The 18,015-nt window shown below is 39.9% G+C and overlaps 1 protein-coding gene across 3 annotated transcripts in view; it reads right to left on the bottom strand.

The window, feature by feature from the left end:
• efl1 (elongation factor like GTPase 1) overlaps positions 1–18,015 on the bottom strand; it is a 119,829-nt gene that overhangs the window by 23,724 nt on the left and 78,090 nt on the right. For all 3 annotated transcript variants that reach the window (XM_079284718.1, XM_079284716.1, XM_079284717.1), the window contains 5 exons: positions 15,949–16,078; positions 15,484–15,610; positions 13,709–13,913; positions 12,028–12,551; positions 10,551–10,735 (listed from right to left, as the gene is read on the bottom strand). In XM_079284718.1, coding sequence (XP_079140844.1) covers positions 10,551–10,735; positions 12,028–12,551; positions 13,709–13,913; positions 15,484–15,610; positions 15,949–16,078 — 1,171 coding nt within the window. The remainder of the gene's footprint in view (positions 1–10,550; positions 10,736–12,027; positions 12,552–13,708; positions 13,914–15,483; positions 15,611–15,948; positions 16,079–18,015) is intronic.

The following is an 18,015-nucleotide window of genomic DNA, read 5'->3' as shown; positions in this document are numbered from 1 at the left end:
CTGCGTTGCCAATCCAAGTGAAGCCCAGACACACATACTTTTCATCATATTTCCTCTTTTTTTTCCCAGTCTGATGCTCACTCTCGTTTCCTCTTTTTCACCTTGACTCCGCGATGGGCCGATGTGCTCCCGATTTGTCTGTGCTGCACCTCTCCGTTCCCCTCGCCTCCGATTCCTCTCTCTCTCTCTGTCCCTCTCCTCTTTTACGACTGATAGCTTCAGATGTCCCACCTGACAGTTTTTAAATTAAAATTAAATTTTTTTTTAATATTTAATATTATTACACCATCAGACCGCCATTACACTTTTCCTCTCGCGCACCCCCTAGAGGCAGCTCCCTGGCCTATAGGACATAGTGACCCAAAGACGCAGAGTGTGTGTCTGTGTGTGCGTGTTTGTGTATGTGTGTATATGCGTGTGTGTGTGTGTATTCGTATCTGTGTCTGCTGCAGCTCGAGCAGCCAAGCAGCAGGAATAACTGTTTAACGCACATGTTGTCTGTTGCAGTTTGATCCCAGCTCCCCCTCATTAACCAGCAGCCTCATTGACCTACAGCCCCACATAACAAGCCCACTGTGTGTGTATATAAATACAGTGGCTTCACAAAGGGTTGCTTTTTCCACTATTTGTTGCCTTGCACTCTAGAAACAAGAGCAGCCGATTTATCCAGTACTGAATGCAATTTTGTATAACGTGGATGAAACGTCAAAGTTAGACATACATTCAGTTGCCAGTTTATTAAGTACTCCTAGCTAAAACGAATGCAGTCTAAAACAACTGTTGTGCATTTCATCCTTCCTCATGAAGTTTCTAAAGTTGAATCTGTTTTAGAGATGTGTTGACTCAACCTTTTGTTTCATTTGGAGGCTGTACTTTGTGGTGCTGTTCAATTGTATTGGTTGTACTGACAGTGTTTCTATTATTTTGTCTTCCCCATTGATATCAGACAGGATAGATTACATAACAGACACACTTGTCTTTATAATGCAATACAGTTCAACGGCAACACAAACTGGAGCCTCAAAATGAACATTTAAATAAAAGCTGAACATGACCTTCATTGATTGCAGGACTGTTTATTAGACTGCATTCGCGTTAGATCGGTCAACCTAATGCACTAGCAGCTGAGTGAATTTAATTCCACGTCCAGGCTTAAGCTTACGTGCTTATTGCATATTACAACTCCTTCATAGTGTCATGTTGCTTTTCGGAGAATTATGATGATAAGTTCATAGTAGATGCAAAAGTATACTTATGTACAATATGTTATGTTGAACATTGTTGCTCCTGGATGGATCACAGCCAACCCAATTATGTTCAACACAGCTCCATGTCCTTGGTCATGGTGCCACAGCACTTAAAAGAATAAACTTCATAATTCTCATAATTCTGAACCTTTGCTTTTTTATTAACTTTTTACTTTCAATACTGAAGTACATTTAATATCAGAAAATTACTGTTGATACTTAAGTACAATACATATCAGATACTTAATACTTTTACTCAAGTAGTATTCTAATAGGTGACTTTTTACTGGAGTAGTTTTCCAGTAAGGTATCTTTACTTTTACTCAAGTATGGCTTTTGGGTACTTTATACACCACTGGTAGAACCCAATCTATCACTAAACCACAGTCGCCCCTCAGCTGTCACAGCAGTGTATGAATGGGTGACTGATGAAATGTAGTGTTAAAGCGCTTTGAGTGGTGGGACATTTTTACACTAAGATTATTGTTTTTTTTGATTTTCACAATTATTAACCGGAATATTTCCATTAGGTCGACAGCCAATGAAATAAAATATTAATTGTTGGAATGCTGTTAAGCATTCCAACTATTGTTATCCTGTTTCTTTATTCAACTTCTATTTCTTCCGTCGCACCTCTTCTTCTCCTTCATTTTTTAAGCTACAGAAACCGTTCAACCAGCTTCCCATGAGACTTTCTCTTCTTTGCACCAGCTATTGTTTACAACTTTAGATGACAGACTGGAGTTGGAGTTTGTGGAGTTCGAGAGCCTCTTAAACTGTGGAGACCAGCCTTTCCAAAGAGTCAGCCGGTTTCAATTATAAAAAAAGTATTTAATACTTCTGAAGCTAAAACAGTCGCATAGTGAAGTACATTATCTACAGTTACATCGAATATGACCCGCTCACCCCGAAAGCGTTACACCCACACAGTGGAACCGGAGCAAGAGGGCGGAAGTTCTTTCTCCCCCGCCTTACATAGTTGAAAAACATCCCAAAATGTTCCTATTGGCTAAATCCAGCTGGCTCCTCCTTCTCGCAGGACCCTCGCACGGGCATGACGAGTAATTGCCTGTCTAGAAATCTATCTGTCCCTTACTATTCTAAATACATTCAATGACTGTCTTTTATGGCTTAACACTTCAATGATAAACATATATAAAGAAGGATTTGCAGCTTTTGGCAAAAACTTTACAAGTATCACAAACATAGATATAACGTTGCTACAAATACTAAGATACACTTCTAACTACATATCACTTCTATCTATGTACTCCAAAACACTTCCAATTATGATTTCTTAATTGTTGGAATGCTGTTAAGCATTCCAACTATTGTTATCCTGTTTCTTTATTCAACTTCTTCTATTTCTTCCGTGCCCCTCTTCTCCTCCATTTTTTAAGCTACAGAAACCGTTGAACTATTAAAATGTTCAGCTCTTTCACCAGAGGTGTGCTATGACTTTTTATATTTCTAACCTTTAAACTTTTTGAATTATTAAGCTTTTTATTTTTTCAATAGGATCTCTATGGAGAATATTTTCAAATGGCTTCAGGCACACAGGTGTTCGCGATTGAGCCAATTAGTGATGTTTATAAACACACACTCACAGACACACGCGCACATACACTCCTCTCCCTCTCTCTCTCTGTGTCTCTCATACAGTCATTCAGGTCTTAGGGATCTTTAGAGGTGTCTCTCTCTCTCTCACTCACTCACTCACTCATTCTCTTTCTTTCTTCTCTCTCTCTCTCACTCACTCACTCATTCTTTCTTCTCTCTCTCATTCTTTCTTCTCTCTCTCTCACTCATTCTTTCTTCTCTCTCTCTCTCACTTTCCCCTCTCTCTCTCTCACTCATTCTTTCTTCTCTCTCTCTCTCACTCACTCTTTCATCTCTCTCTCTCACTCATTCTTTCTTCTCTCTCTCGCTCACTCACTCATTCTTTCCCCTCTCTCGCTCTCTCTCACTCATTCTTTCTTCTCTCTCTCTCTCACTCACTCATTCCTCTCTCTCTCTCTCACTCATTCTTTCTTCTCTCTCTCTCTCACTCATTCTTTATTCTCTCTCTCTCATAAATTCTTTCTCGTCTCTCTATCTCTGTCTCACGAATTCTTTCTTCTCTCTCTCTCTCTCTCTCATGAATTCTTTCTTCTCTCTCTCACAAATTCTTTCTTCTCTCTCTCTCGCTCTCTCTCACCAATTCTTTCTTCTCTCTCTCTCTCTCTCTCTCACTTTCCACCCTCCTCCACCCCCCCCCACACGCACACACCATTTTTAAATAAAAGCCCCACAGAATGAATCCTAACTGAAATGCTTGTGATGAGCCTGTCATTTAATAACCGGTTTGTGTTTATCGAACATCATGATTCTGTCTCCTCTCCCCTTCTCCCCCACCCCCCATTTCAAAATAAAAGCCCCAGAGAGTGAATTCTAACTGAACTGCTTGTGATGAAGCCTGTCATTTAATAACCTCTGTTTATGTGTGTCAAACATTATGATTATGTCTCCTCTCCCCTCCCTCCCCCACCCAGCCCCACCCTTTCCAAATAAAAGCCCCATGGATTAACTGTATGAAAACATTAAGCTCAAAATTAGGCTTTTTTGTTGAAATAATGAATGCTCTTACAAATACTGCGACAACTACTACTGCTGCTAATATTTTGAGTATTACTACTACTACTGCTGCTACTACTTCTACTACAACTTTTGCTGTTGCTACTATTACTAGTGCTATTACTGCTACCGTCAATATTATTACTACCACTACTGCTATTACTACCACTACTACTACTTATACTACAACTGCTACTACTGCTATTCATGCTACTACCAGTACTAATACTACTACAGCTATTAGAACGACTGCTACTAGTACTACTACTACTGCTACTTCAAATACTGCCATTACTTTTACTACTACTACTACTACTACTACTGTTATATTAAATACTATGACCACTACTACAGCTATTACGACTACTACTGATACTAGGCTGCTACTTCTTCTAAATACTAATACTTCTTCTAAATACTAATACTTCTACTCCTAATGATACTTCTACTACAACTACGACTTCTACTACTACGCTTACAAATATCACTACTGCTACTACTACTACTTATTCTAATGCTACTAATACTTCTACTCCTAATAATACTTCTACTTCAACTACAACTTCTACTCCTATTACTACAAATGTCACTACTTCTGAAATTTGTTTAAGCTACAGAAATTGTTCAAATATCAAAATGTTCAGCTCTTTCAGGAGAGGGGTGCTTTGACTTTTCATTTTTGTAATCTTTAAACTTTTTGAATTAAGCTTTTTGCAATTTTCTTTTGAATGGGATCTCTATGGAGAAAATCTTCAAATCCTGTTATACTTCTTCAACTTTCAAAGCCTTCTTCTTCCTCATACTTTCAGCTACAGACACCATAGTTAGACATTTCAACTAGAAGGTTTTTCAGCAGTGCAGTTTAAATGCTTTCGGGCTTCAACATTTTTCAGACAGATAGTCTCCCATTTCTTAATTTTCAGCAATTTTTTCACAATTAATTTCAGCTTTCAGCATTCCAACGCATTTTCAGCAGGAAATGCTTTTTCTAGTTCTTTCTTCTCTCTCTCTCTCTCTCTCACTCACTCACTCATTCTTTCCTCTCTCTCTCTCTCTCATTCTTTCTTCTCTCTCTCTCTCACTCACTTTCCTCTCTCTCTCTCTCTCACTCATTCTTTCTTCTCTCTCTCTCTCTCTCTCTCTCTCTCTCTCACTCATTCTTTCTTCTCTCTCTCTCTCACTCATTCTTTATTCTCTCTCTCTCTCACTCATTCTTTCTTCTCTCTCTCACAAATTCGTTCTTCTCGCTCTCTCTCTCTCTCACGAATTCTTTCTTTTCTCTCTCTCTCTCTCACAAATTGTTTCTTCTGTCTCTCTCGCTCTCTCTCACTAATTATTTCTTCTCTCTCTCTCTCTCTCTCTCTCTCTCACTCATTCTTTCTTCTCTCACTCACTCATTCTTTCTTCTCTCTCTCTCTTGTAATGATAAAAAAATGTTTTAATCTCCTGTCATATTTTCTGTGAGACATATTGCTGTTTAGAAAGTTCATTTGTATGGGCGTCTGGATGTCTGAACACATTGACCTATTTTGTCTAGGACAAAGGCCACTTTTCTATCTTAGTCGGGACAAACAGCCGACGTGTTCTTTCTCTATATCAACTGTTTCTGGTTAGACTAAACATTTCTGCCTTAGTCTCCTGTGTTTTATCTGTTCCTCTCTGCCGGCCGGTATAAATATCTTGTTTTGATATTCTGTCTTTAGAGCATATTCACAGCTCACTGCAATACGTGGTGGTGTTTTGTGTTCTCTGTTTGCAAACATTAAATTTACTTTTTGAAACTTTGATCATTCATCAAGACTCTGTTTTTATGTTAAACACTTTGGATAAAACCAACTTCACTCCTGAACTTTGGAAGGAAATATTCCACAACACTCTATCACTCATTCTTTCTTCTCTCTCTCTCTCACTAATTATTTCTTCTCTCTCTCTCTCTCTCTCTCTCTCTCACTAATTCTTTCTTCTCTCTCTCTCTCACTCATTCTTTCTTCTCACTCTCTCTCTCACTAATTCTTTCTTCTCTCTCTCTCTCTCTCTCTCTCTCTCTCTCTCTCTCTCTCTCTCTCTCTCTCTCTCACTAATTCTTTCTTCTCTCTCTCTCACTCACTCAGTCTTCTCTCTCTCTCGCTCTCACTCACTCATTCTTTCTTCTCTCTCTCTCTCTCTCTCTCACTAATTCTTTCTTCTCTCTCTCGCTCTCTCACAAATTCTTTCCTCGCTCTCTTTCTTTCTCTCTCTCACTCATTCTTTCTTCTCTCTCTCTCTCTTACTCATTCTTTCTTTTCTCTCTCTCTCGCTCACTCATTCTTTCTTCTCTCTCTCTCTCTCTATCTCTCACTCATTCTTTCTACTCTCTCTCTCTCTCATTCTTTCTTCTCGCTCTCTCTCTTTCTTCTCTCTCTCTCTCATTCTTTCTTCTCGCTCTCTCTCTTTCTTTCTTCTCTCTCTCTCTTTCTTTCTTCTCACTCTCTCACTCATTCTTTCTTCTCTCTCTCTCTGTGTGTCTCTCTCTCTCATACAGTCTTTCAGGTCTTAGGGATCTTTAGAGGTCTTTCCACCCCCCCCCACACAGACGCCATTTTTAAATAAAAGCCCCACAGAATGAATCCTAACTGAAATGCTTGTGATGAGCCTGTCATTTAATAACCGGTTTGTGTTTATCGAACATTATGATTCTGTCTCCTCTCCCCTTCTCCCCCATACCCCATGTCAAAATAAAAGCCCCAGAGAGTGAATTCTAACTGAACTGCTTGTGATGAAGCCTGTCATTTAATAACCTCTGTTTATGTGTGTCAAACATGATGATTATGTCTCCTCTCCCCCTCCCCCCCCACCCAGTCCCACCCTTTCAAAATAAAAGCCTCATGGATTCACTGTATTTAAACATTAAACTCAAAATTAGGCTTTTTTTGTTGAAAAAATGAATGCTCTTACTAATACTGCGACAACTACTACTACTGCTAATATTTCTAGGATTACTACTACTACTACTTCAACTTTTGCTGTTGCTACTATTACTACTACTGCTACTGCTATTACTGCTACCATGAATATTATTACCACCACTACTGCTATTACTACCACTACCACTACTATTATTACTTGTACCACAACTGCTACTACTGCTATTCCTGCTACTACCAGTACTAATAACCAGTACTAATACTACTACAGCTATTAGTACGACTGCTACTAGTACTACTACTACTTCAAAAACTGACTTTTGTTACTACCACTACTACTACTTATTCTACTACTCCTACTGTTATATTAAATACTACAACCACTACTACAGCTATTACTACGACTACTGATACTACTACTACAACTACAACTTCTACTGCTACTACAACAAATATCACTACCGCTGGAATTCTTTTAAGCTACAGAAACCGTTCGAATATCAAAATGTTCAGCTCTTTCAGGAGAGGGGTGATGTGACCTCATATTTGTAATCTTTCAACTTTTAGAATTATTAAGCTTTTTGCAATTAAAAAAAAATTGGATATCTATTTTCAGCAATTTTTTCACAATTACCGTAATTTCAGCTTTCAGCATTCCAACGCATTTTCAGCAGGAAATGCATTTTCTAGTTCTAGTTGTCATTAATTATTTCCTTTTACTTTGTTTAAATAGTCTATCGTGGTGATTTGCATAAAAACACACAATTAAAATAATTGGGAAATAAGAGATTGTATTTTTATTGACAAAAAAATCTTGTCATTCTAAGCTGCTTAGAGCTAGTGCAAGCAGCTCATAATTCATCTCTAATATCTATTTTATATTAATGTGAAAACATCTTTCAAACAACTGGATTTACTCAAATTTCTTTCCAAAAACTACATTTTACAAGATTACATTTGACACATCATGGTAACGTTGTAATTAACTTTCGTCCAATCTTCTTTTTTACTGAATGGAGCATGAACACACCACAATGGAACTCAATGGAACCTCCATACCAGAGCCATATGGCCCTGCTCTATTCGTCATAACAGCAGCTGTTATAGTCAATGTAACTAACATCACTATCTATCCTCCTGATGTCAACACAGATGTTTCACTATCAGACCAGCCACTAGAAAGTAGCAATGCCCATCTGCAGATCGCATATTTTATTATTCTAGGCCGATCAGCAGTAAAACGTTTTTCACGCTATGATTGGTAATTTCTGTAATTAATCCAACTAATTAATCCAATTAATCCATCACATAACTCTCTGGTCATTTTTAGGGGTGGGAATCATCAGAGGTCCCGCGATACGATATTATCACGATACTTCGATATTATCACGATACTGCGATATTCTCAGTATTGCGATAACATAGGCCTATATTGCGAATTATTACTTTTTTCAACTTCAAATTATGTCCCCAAAGGAAAACTGTGTCAACATGTTTTATCTAATAAGATACAGTTTTCAGTCTGTTCATCTCACTTCAATCATTTTTATTGTAGCAAAATATGATTGTCAAGCAGACAGACTGACCAACAATGTCATAAATGTTGCATGAACCTGACAAACTGAACTGTTTGTATTACTACATAGTCCAACTTAACAAAATGCAAACGTGTGGACTCAGTATATGAACTATAACTTATATAAGTAGGATATTAGAGTTATATAACTCAGTTTAACTTGCGATGCGTGGACGTCGAGGGCAGAGAGCCAGTTATGCGCTGCACTCTCCCCATGAGCCGGCTACTGTTGGCAGATTTAACCCCGTTGTGAGGCCAGATGTCTATCTTTGTTTTGACCAACTTCCTACCAATCACGCTGACCCGGGACCTTTGCTGACCTCACCAGAAAATAACTCAGCACCATCTAGTGGACTGAAAACGCAATTGATTTGATTTTTCTAAAAAAAAAGAAGAAAAAAAAAGATTTTTCTTTATTTTTAATAGTTTATGTAATAAAAGATCAATACTTGGCATCTGTGTATCGATACAATATCACCACGCAAAATATCGCGATACTATGCTGTATCAATTTTTTCCCCCACCCCTAGTCATTTTGTATCCAAAATGCTCCCTCACTGCTGATTTATGGCTCCTTGTTGCGGATATAAGGCTGGACAGTTGTTTCCCTCTGAAATGTTTACAGCAACGCTTCAGAGTGGCACGACTCTCTCAAACACACAAAACAAACCGGCGCACACACACGGAGATGTGACTCACAACAACATGTCTGTATGCAGGAATCAGTCATGGTTATGAAACTGTGACGTATATAACCGCAGTTGGACATATCACTAAATTCTGACATCTGCCATTGCAATATTAATACTTTATATAATAAAAGATTGTTGGCGTTCGTGTATCCATACAATTTTGCAACGCAAAATATTGCAATACTATGTGGTATCAAGTTTTCCCCCACCGTGTAACGGTTCACAAAATTCTCGGTTCGGTTCGGTATGTAAGAAATTTGAGTGTAGAACTGTGTTTAGAAGTTATAATAAGTGTTTAATGATTCATATTTAAGAATTCATAATCATAAGTGTTTTGGAAATGCATGATTAAGATAAGCATAAAGGTGTTTTAGGATTAGTAGCTAGAAGTAGAATTTGAGACATGAAGCTTTTGCCAAAAGTTGCAAAGCCTTATCTTTTATATGGAATGTTTATCATAGAAGGGTTAAGCCATAAAAGACAGTCATTGAGTGTATTTAGAATAAGTAAGGGACAGATAGATTTCTAGACAGGTCATGCCCGTGCGAGGGTCCTGCGAGAAGGAGGAGCCAGCTGGATTAAGCCAATAGGAACTTTGTGGGATGTTTTTCAACTATGTAAGGCGGGGGAGAAAGAACTACCGCTCTCTTGCTCCAGTTCCACTGTGTGGGTGTAACGCTTTCGGGGTGAGCGGGTCATATTCGATGTAACTGTAGATAATGTACTTCACTATGCGACTGTTTTAGCTTCAGAAGTATTAAATACTTTTTTTATAATTGAAACCGACTGACTCTTTGGAAAGGCTGGTCTCCCACAGTTTAAGAGGCTCTCGAACTCACAGGTACGATACAGTGGAGCCACGGTTCGGTACGTTTCGGTTCAGTAGAAAACTATAAATGCCAGAGAAATGTACTTGATTTTAAAATATATTTATTCATTAAAACTGTGCTACACTGTAGCGTGTCTCACAGCGCAAAAGTGCCCGACTGGAGTAGAACGTTTTTCTTTGGTGGTGGGTGTGTCAGAGAGCACGCTGTCCGTTACGTCATGTGGGTTGCCAGTTTGAGAACAGTGGCTCCACCGAAAACATAATATTTCCCACAATTTAAGCTTCTGCATTTTCCAAATGCACTAGTATTATTATACTATTACTATCATTATATTATACTCGTATTATAACTTTTAATTTCTTTTAACTTGTCTTGTTCTGTGTTTTTCTGTCTAACTATGTGTTTCTTGTGTTGCTGCCTGTCTTGGCCAGGTCTCCCTTGCAAAAGAGATTTTTAATCTCAATGGGACTACCTGGTTAAATAAAGGTTTAAAAAAAAACAAAAAAAAAAACGTATTGTTCGGTTCGTCATGCGTACTGAACCGTGAGCCTCGTACCGAACCGTGAGCCTCGTACCGAACCGTGAGCCTCGTACCGAACCGTGAGCCTCGTACCGAACCGTGAGCCTCGTACCGAACGGTTCAATACGCGTATTGTTACACCCCTAATACATATGTATATAATACTCACCTCCCAGTGGCTGAAGACCAGCTGTGGACTGGCCAAGCCGCTGGTCTTCTTGCGGAACTCGTCGGCAAATCCAAAGCTCTCAGCCACAGGCAGAACGGCCTTGATGATGAACATGCCCGTCCCTTCCTTCATCTCTTCATGGAGGACGCGACCCTCTCGCTTCCCCAGTACACCATACACCCGGCCTGGTATAGAAAGAGGCAAAGAACACATGATCACATTTCCTGGAAAAAAAACATTTTCCAGGTAAGGACATTTCAACAAACTAAGACGAAGGTTTGAACCATAGCCCAACCGCCTTATCCCTTATATGAATCTGTGTACAGCTATTTTTTGTTACTTCTTTACACATGGATGCATCGATACAGATTTATCTATTGTAGCCAATATTGCAGGTATATTCTAGCTGATTTATTAGTGTAGCTATAGTTGGAATTGTACGTGCATGGCAGTGTCACTGTTGGTTCTGTTTCCAAAGTTTTCAAAGCCTTGTGGGAGCTGTAATTAATGAATCCTAACAAAATAATCATACTGTTAGCTTCAGTAAAATCTTGATAAGCTCAGTTTGTATTATCTAGTGCAGCAGTAGATACTCATGTAGCAAAGAATATGGACAGGACACTTTAAAAATAAGTCTCATCTTTTTAGACAGACCGATGAAAGAAGTGGCCAGTGATTGGCCCCGTGTGTGGAGGTGTGGAAGTAGAATTTGAACTTCTGTAAGTGCAAAACAATGAACCTGTGACTGTCTCATAATTCTCACTACTATGATTCATCGTGTATTATCTCTCTCTATGATGGCAGGGCCTAGTAGCTATGAACACTTTTACCTTATAGACACAGATGACACACCATCAACCCGGTTTGTTTAACATGCTGGATACCCTGACATAACTGCAGATGTCCTCATTGCGATCTCAAGCTCCCTGACAAAAAGCTACAGGTGAGTTCTTCTTCTGCAACGGAAATTAAGTAGGGCCCACACTGCAGCATCCCTTCAATCTGCAGGGACAGCCTCAATCTGCAAGAAGGTCACTTGACTGTCAGAGTTTCTCCACTGGCTCAGAACTGGAAATTGCACATTGCCATTCTCCGACAGGAATCCCCTACTGCCAAAATAATGCTATCTTTACCCTTGAATTCATCTTGTCGTAAATCATTTGGAGTATATGTACCATGCAGGCACAGAACCGTGTTTAGAGACCATTCTAGTCACAAACAAAATCCCACTACCTTCCACTTTACTGGGGTTTAAGCAGACATCTCAGAGACAGACATCTCAAAACCTGGACAAATAAATGCTAAACTATCTACATGGTGGAATACCATGGGAATACCAGAGGGAAGATCGAACGTGTTTTTTCATCACTACTATTTAAAAAAAACGTAGAAACTACAAAAAATAATGAAACAGATTATCGTCAGACCAAGAAGATTTTCTTTGTTTGGCAGCAATTGGTTGACAATGCTCTCTTACCCAGTACATCAGCAGTGGCCATTATCTCGCAGGTATACATGGCTGCCATGAGTCTCTGGGGCTGAGCCTGGAAAGCGTGACGGCAGGCCTCCTTCATGGCAGCGATCAGCTGGCCGGAGACTGGCCCATAGCAGTCTGCTGAGGCAGCCTCTGGCCTGCGCCTGGCCTGGAGCGGCCTGTCTGTCGTACCCTCCGCCAGTGTCTCACTGCTTCCTTCCACTTTGCTGTCTTCTAAAATCCCATGGGATATGGAGTCCTCCTCCAAGGATTCCTGATGTTGTGGGGGGGCTGAAGACTGGATGTCCCACTTCTCCACGGAGAAGCAAACTCCCATCAGGGGCTCCTCACACATGGGCCCTGACAGAGTGGCTAGCTGGAAGCCGCTGACTATGCTGTTATCCAAGTCCCGTATAACAGCGGCCTGAGCTCCAGCCTCGCCAGCTTTCACTCCCCTGTCCAAACACTGCCACACTGAAGGCCGCTGGTAGCCCTCCACACTGTTCAGCAGAATGTTGGGACCATACCTGAAAACAAGAACAGTACACGATGAACAACTAAATCATTCATTTGTGTAAATATAAACCCCAGCTATGTCGTGCAGCTTCATTCCAAAGGATTTTCGTAGGACCACATATTCCAAACGCTAGTGCTTATCTGCTTTGAAGTGACAAGAAATACTGTATTTCTACAATTACTTAAAAGCTGCATTAATTGCGATTTGTTGGCCACTTGTAGACAGTCCAACAAGCTGTAAAAACACCAATGACGTATTAACACATTCGCAATAGCAAATGTGTTTGCAACAGTTTTTTATCAAACCATCCAGCAGACACAGGGCAACAATAACATTCATTTGAATTTGGGTTTGTGGCCACCTGATAAATTTAAGACCAATATTCACTCTTTTTTAGCTCTGTTTAGGTCTCCACCAATCCTGAGAAGAATATCTGGCACCTTAGCTGACAAATACTTCACCATGTTCATGAGCTAGTCTCTGTCTGGTGCTGAGCAGGTAGTGTGCAGTGGGCTTATGACTGCCTGCTGCTGCTAAAAACAAGGGTGATGAGAAAAGTGAGACTGAATCCAAACAGGAAAGTTGTTTGCCGTAAAACCAAAACAGAGAGCTGACTCCGGTGGGACAAGAGGAGGTGTACTCTGAGTATACATCAATGATCAATGCTGAAACATGAGCTGATGGATCATGTTTCCCTGATGTTGAATATTTTATGTTAAGACACCAGCCATACTATCTGCCCAGAGAACTGTTTTAATGCTGCTGTTTACATTCCTCCTGGTGCAAATTCAAAACTACAGGAATGCACTACGGATTTTGTTGTGCTTGGTCATGTTTTTCTAGTGCAGCAAATGGGTGATAACTGCATTTGTTTTGCAAGCCTGTGCTGCATAATTATAAATTATCCTTAACATCGTGGACAAAACAGAACGACTTCTAACTGAAATCAGATTAAATATGGATACAAAAACAGAGCAAAAGAGGAATAAAGGCCCATCTCAAATACAGGCCTGCTTTCTGGTCCTGCAGTTGTGTGAAATAAAGGCCACACTTCCTGTAGGAAAATGTTCTTATCATTAGTAGAATGTTATGTGCCATATGAGTCCAAACTGAATACATTTTGCCTCCCCTGATTCATGAACCATGTTGCTAAAGCTTGTGTCAGACCTGCGAGGCCCAAAGGCCCAGACATGCTCCACAGCATTCCTCCACTTCCTCCCCTGCAGCAGGCTCTCCAGCTGGGCCTTGAGTCCAGTGATGGCCTCCAGGGTCATGTGGCTGATGTCCAGACTCTTCCCCTCCCTCAGGGACATGTTTATCTGCTCCAGGGTCCGAATCAGCTCCGCGCTTCTCTCCAACAGACTGGTCACTTCTGACAGGGAAAACATGGCAAGTGGTATGGTTTCATAGAATAGTGAAATTAATACACTTTACACCTCTGTCGCTTCAATGTCTTTATTATAGTTTCAGTCATTTGATAAAAATGTGTTTTTTTACAAATCACTTCAAGCTGGTTTTCTATCAAACACTAGTTATCAGTATTATAGGCTGCAGTTGTGAATCGCTCCCTGGTTAGCGAGAATAAAAGCCAAAAGGGGTTAGCTGCAGTCATGGGACAGTGTATGCCATCAGAGTGGAGTTTCATGCAACAGGCAAAGATACATTTTTTTTAAATTATTTAAGATAACTGAATTTCACTGGTCATGAATTGGTGTCATAAAAACCTGAGGAAAGTGTGCAATATTTGGAAAACTAAAGTTGTGATCTTGAAGCTTTGTTTCAGTAAACTAAAGCATTTCACTTTCATCTCGCAACTTTAATCTCCATTTATGTTTTAACTCAACACAATCTGTGCTTGTTGAAAACAAACAACCTGGGGATGTTTACAGATATTACATTGTCCCCATGATTTGTGCCATTCCTCTCAATCAAGCAACAGTGTGTAACATTTAGGGCGATTAATTGGCAGCAATGGAATACAATATTCATAACTATGTTTTAATCAGTGTATAATCACCTTAAACTAAGATTCGTAGTGTTTCATTAGCTTAGAAAAATATATTTATATCTACATAGGGAGCGGGTCGTCTTCACGGAGTCAGACATCTTGAACCGCCATGTTTCTACGGCAGCTCAGAACGTACAAACCAACGCTGGATCTATAGAGAGCCTTTTCGCGCTTTACGTCATCTGAAGGTAGGGATGCATTCCAAAACCCGGCAATAAACGGACCCGGTGGTAAATTATTAAAGATTATAATTTGATAAGCCCCGACGATACTGGTGCTTTTTAATTTTTTGATGTAATTTATTATCACGCATCTGCTCAGCACTTTCTGTCGGACTGAGCTCCTCCAACTACACACATACATAGACAACACACACACACACACACACGTACATAGACACAGACACACACACACACACACACGCACACAAACAAACACAAACACACACAGACACACACTCAAACAAACACACAAAGTGCGAGCAGAGAGGCTGCTGTGGGGAACCAGGTGAGGTGAAAGATACTCACGTCGATGTCGATCACTTGTTACTTGTTACTGCACGTGCACTAAAATATTTGCAAGTAAAAAGTCAATACTTTATCAATACATCTGTTCAACAAACAGACATGTGAACAAAAGTGAAAGCTAATTCAATCGGTTCTGTCTGCAGTCTCTCATCCACCACCAAGTTTACACCAACCCAGCACAAAAGCTGTGTTCTTCATTCTTTCTAAACTCAGAAATGTTCTTCATTGTCTTCACATGTTACATTTGTTTCCAGTGAGGTATTAATAACTTTAGATCGCCCTCTCTATGTTGGCAGGGCCTAGCAGCTATAAACACTTTTACCTTTAGACATGGATGACACAGCATTAACCCAGTTTGTTGAACATATGGTGAACCCTTTAGCCTGCTTGCTACGTCCAGGTCTTACCTTCTGGCAGGGGGATCGCCCGGACACTGACAGTGGCCAGTCTGTTCGGAGTGATGAGGGTGACCAAACCACCGGAGTCCACATGCAGGGTGTCAGAAGAACGACCCTGAGAGGCCTCTTCTTTCAACTAGCAGAACACACACACACACACACACACACACACACACACACACACACACACACACACACACACACACACACACACACACACACACACACACACACACACACACACACACACACACACACACACTTATATGACAACCAATCATTTGAACTGAGAGACAACTGCTCAATGTAAATGTTGCTTCTTGCTCCATGGCTCCTAACTGCCAAATTCTCCGAATGATTCCACCATGTTAATGTACTTCAACACACAACTGTAAAAACAACTGCAACAGAAAACTTTCTATGAATGGGTTCTATATCGTGGACTACAGTTCAATGAATGTGCGGTTGACTGACCTGGTGAATGATGGCTACTTTATGCTGCTTGCCCAGGTCTTCATTCACCATGTCCACTTTTGGAGGACGTACCACTGTTTCTCTGAATGGAATGATGGGCTTGGACGCGCTGATCTCAATTTTCGCAAACCTTCAAAAAGACAAGTGCAAATCCTGTTATTGACACTAATGATAGTTTGATCTCCATTGTCTACCATCAGCTTCATGCCACTTTGATATTGTCATGTATTACCTTTATAAAAACTTAAGTTACTCAACATATAACCTGAGAACTGAGAGTAAAATACATTTAAAGGGCCGGATTCACACCAAACCAGGCGTCGTGTAAGGACCACAGCTGTGCTGCAGCAAAAAATGTAAACACAATCAACTTTTGGAGAAACACGTGGTGACCAATCACTAAAATGCGATCAGACCGGAAGACAACCAAGGAAAGAAGAAGCTTATCTACCACGTAGCATTCCACTGTTTACCGAGCAGCTACAAAGATGACAAAGCGACTGACCGCCGCCAGGATGATTTTTCCACCACTATCAAACTATGATATCAGAGACGCTAATCGTCCAATGGAACTCCAGCCGATAAGCGTCTAATAATGTAAAGCCTTTTTACAATAGTTGTGGACTAGGGATGCCAACTGAAATATGCGTCTTAGTAGTGATCACTTCTTCGTGAAATTATTGTTCAGCTCCCAAAGCGGGGGAATGATAGAAACAACTGAATATCATTCTAATGTGAGCACAAACTAAATAAGCAGCAGTTTTTAGTTTATGATAAACACAATGACAGCTGAGGTTAGGAAGAGGAGTGAGTCCAGGCCCCCCAAACTGATAGAGATGGAGCAGGGACCCCCGACTATATATATTGTATAAAATTGTGTTTTATATTAAACTGGGCCTAGTGCCATAAACATACCTCTTTCTTGTGCATTCAATACTAAGCTATTCAAATAATACACAGGTTCATATATTCATGTTTTTATTTTAAACATGTGTAAGGTACAGTGAGTAGGGAGGCCGTGCCACTGCCATTTATAAACATACCTTGTCAGCTGATACCAATGTCAATATCAACATTGTCGGTCAACTGCATGATAATTATGCATACAAGCCATTCAAATTGATGTTTTCATTTTAAACATAAATGTGGAAATGAAAAATGAGTGATGGCCTATTAGTGCCACTGCCATGCATAAACATACCCGTTATCTTGCATACAATACTGAACTATTTAAAAAATAAAAATAAATTATATTTTAATATTGTCCAATCAACCAAAAATTTCGCGGACCCCCTGCAGTACCTCCGTCGACCCCCTAGGGGTCGCGGACCCCCTGTTGAAGACCTCTGGACTAAACTATTAGAGAGATGGAGAGAATTGTTGCTAAAAGGAAAAACTATTAAAGAGATGAAGAGAAATGTTGTAGAATCTGTAAAACATGGCACATGCTGCTTACACAGGCAGTGTGGCCTGGATCACAGTAATTACACCAACTCACTGTATATCATTCTCTTTAGCTTGCTAAGACAAACCTGGGAATAACTCAGAGCACTATTGGCCTTTGCATTCTCCATTCAACTATCTGTATAGCATGGAGCTCATTAATATTGATCAACATTCATTGTGTTCAAGAAGTAGTACCCTGAGCCTTCCACTCAGCACTTATTGTATTCATATTAGTTTGTTGCAGTTATTGTATTCGTATTAGTTTGTTGCACTTATTGTATTAGTTTGTTTCTGCACTGTACTTTTGCGCTGGTTTATGCTCTTAGATGCTTGTTTAAAAAAAGGAGTTTTTTAATTTATTATTAAGCGGACATTTTTAACACAAGAACCGGTCAGCGAGCGGTGAACAGCTGTGTTTGTGTGGCGTCACTTCCTTCTCTTCCTGCTATTTTTTAGTTTATTTATGTTATTTGAAACATTGCTATATGGAAATAAATGGAGATTTGCAATAAAATTCCCATAAACAGTCAACTAATGTACAGTAAACATGGTCAAACCGCCTAAGTGCATCTTTATAAATGTTAACATAAATGGTGTATTTTAGCGTATTTTTAAGACACT

This window comes from Melanostigma gelatinosum (assembly GCF_949748355.1).
Source record: "Melanostigma gelatinosum genome assembly, chromosome: 2".
NCBI classification, from domain to species: domain Eukaryota; kingdom Metazoa; phylum Chordata; class Actinopteri; order Perciformes; family Zoarcidae; genus Melanostigma; species Melanostigma gelatinosum.
Note: the sequence above shows the minus strand (reverse complement) of the source record. Positions and strands in the feature narration are given on the sequence as shown.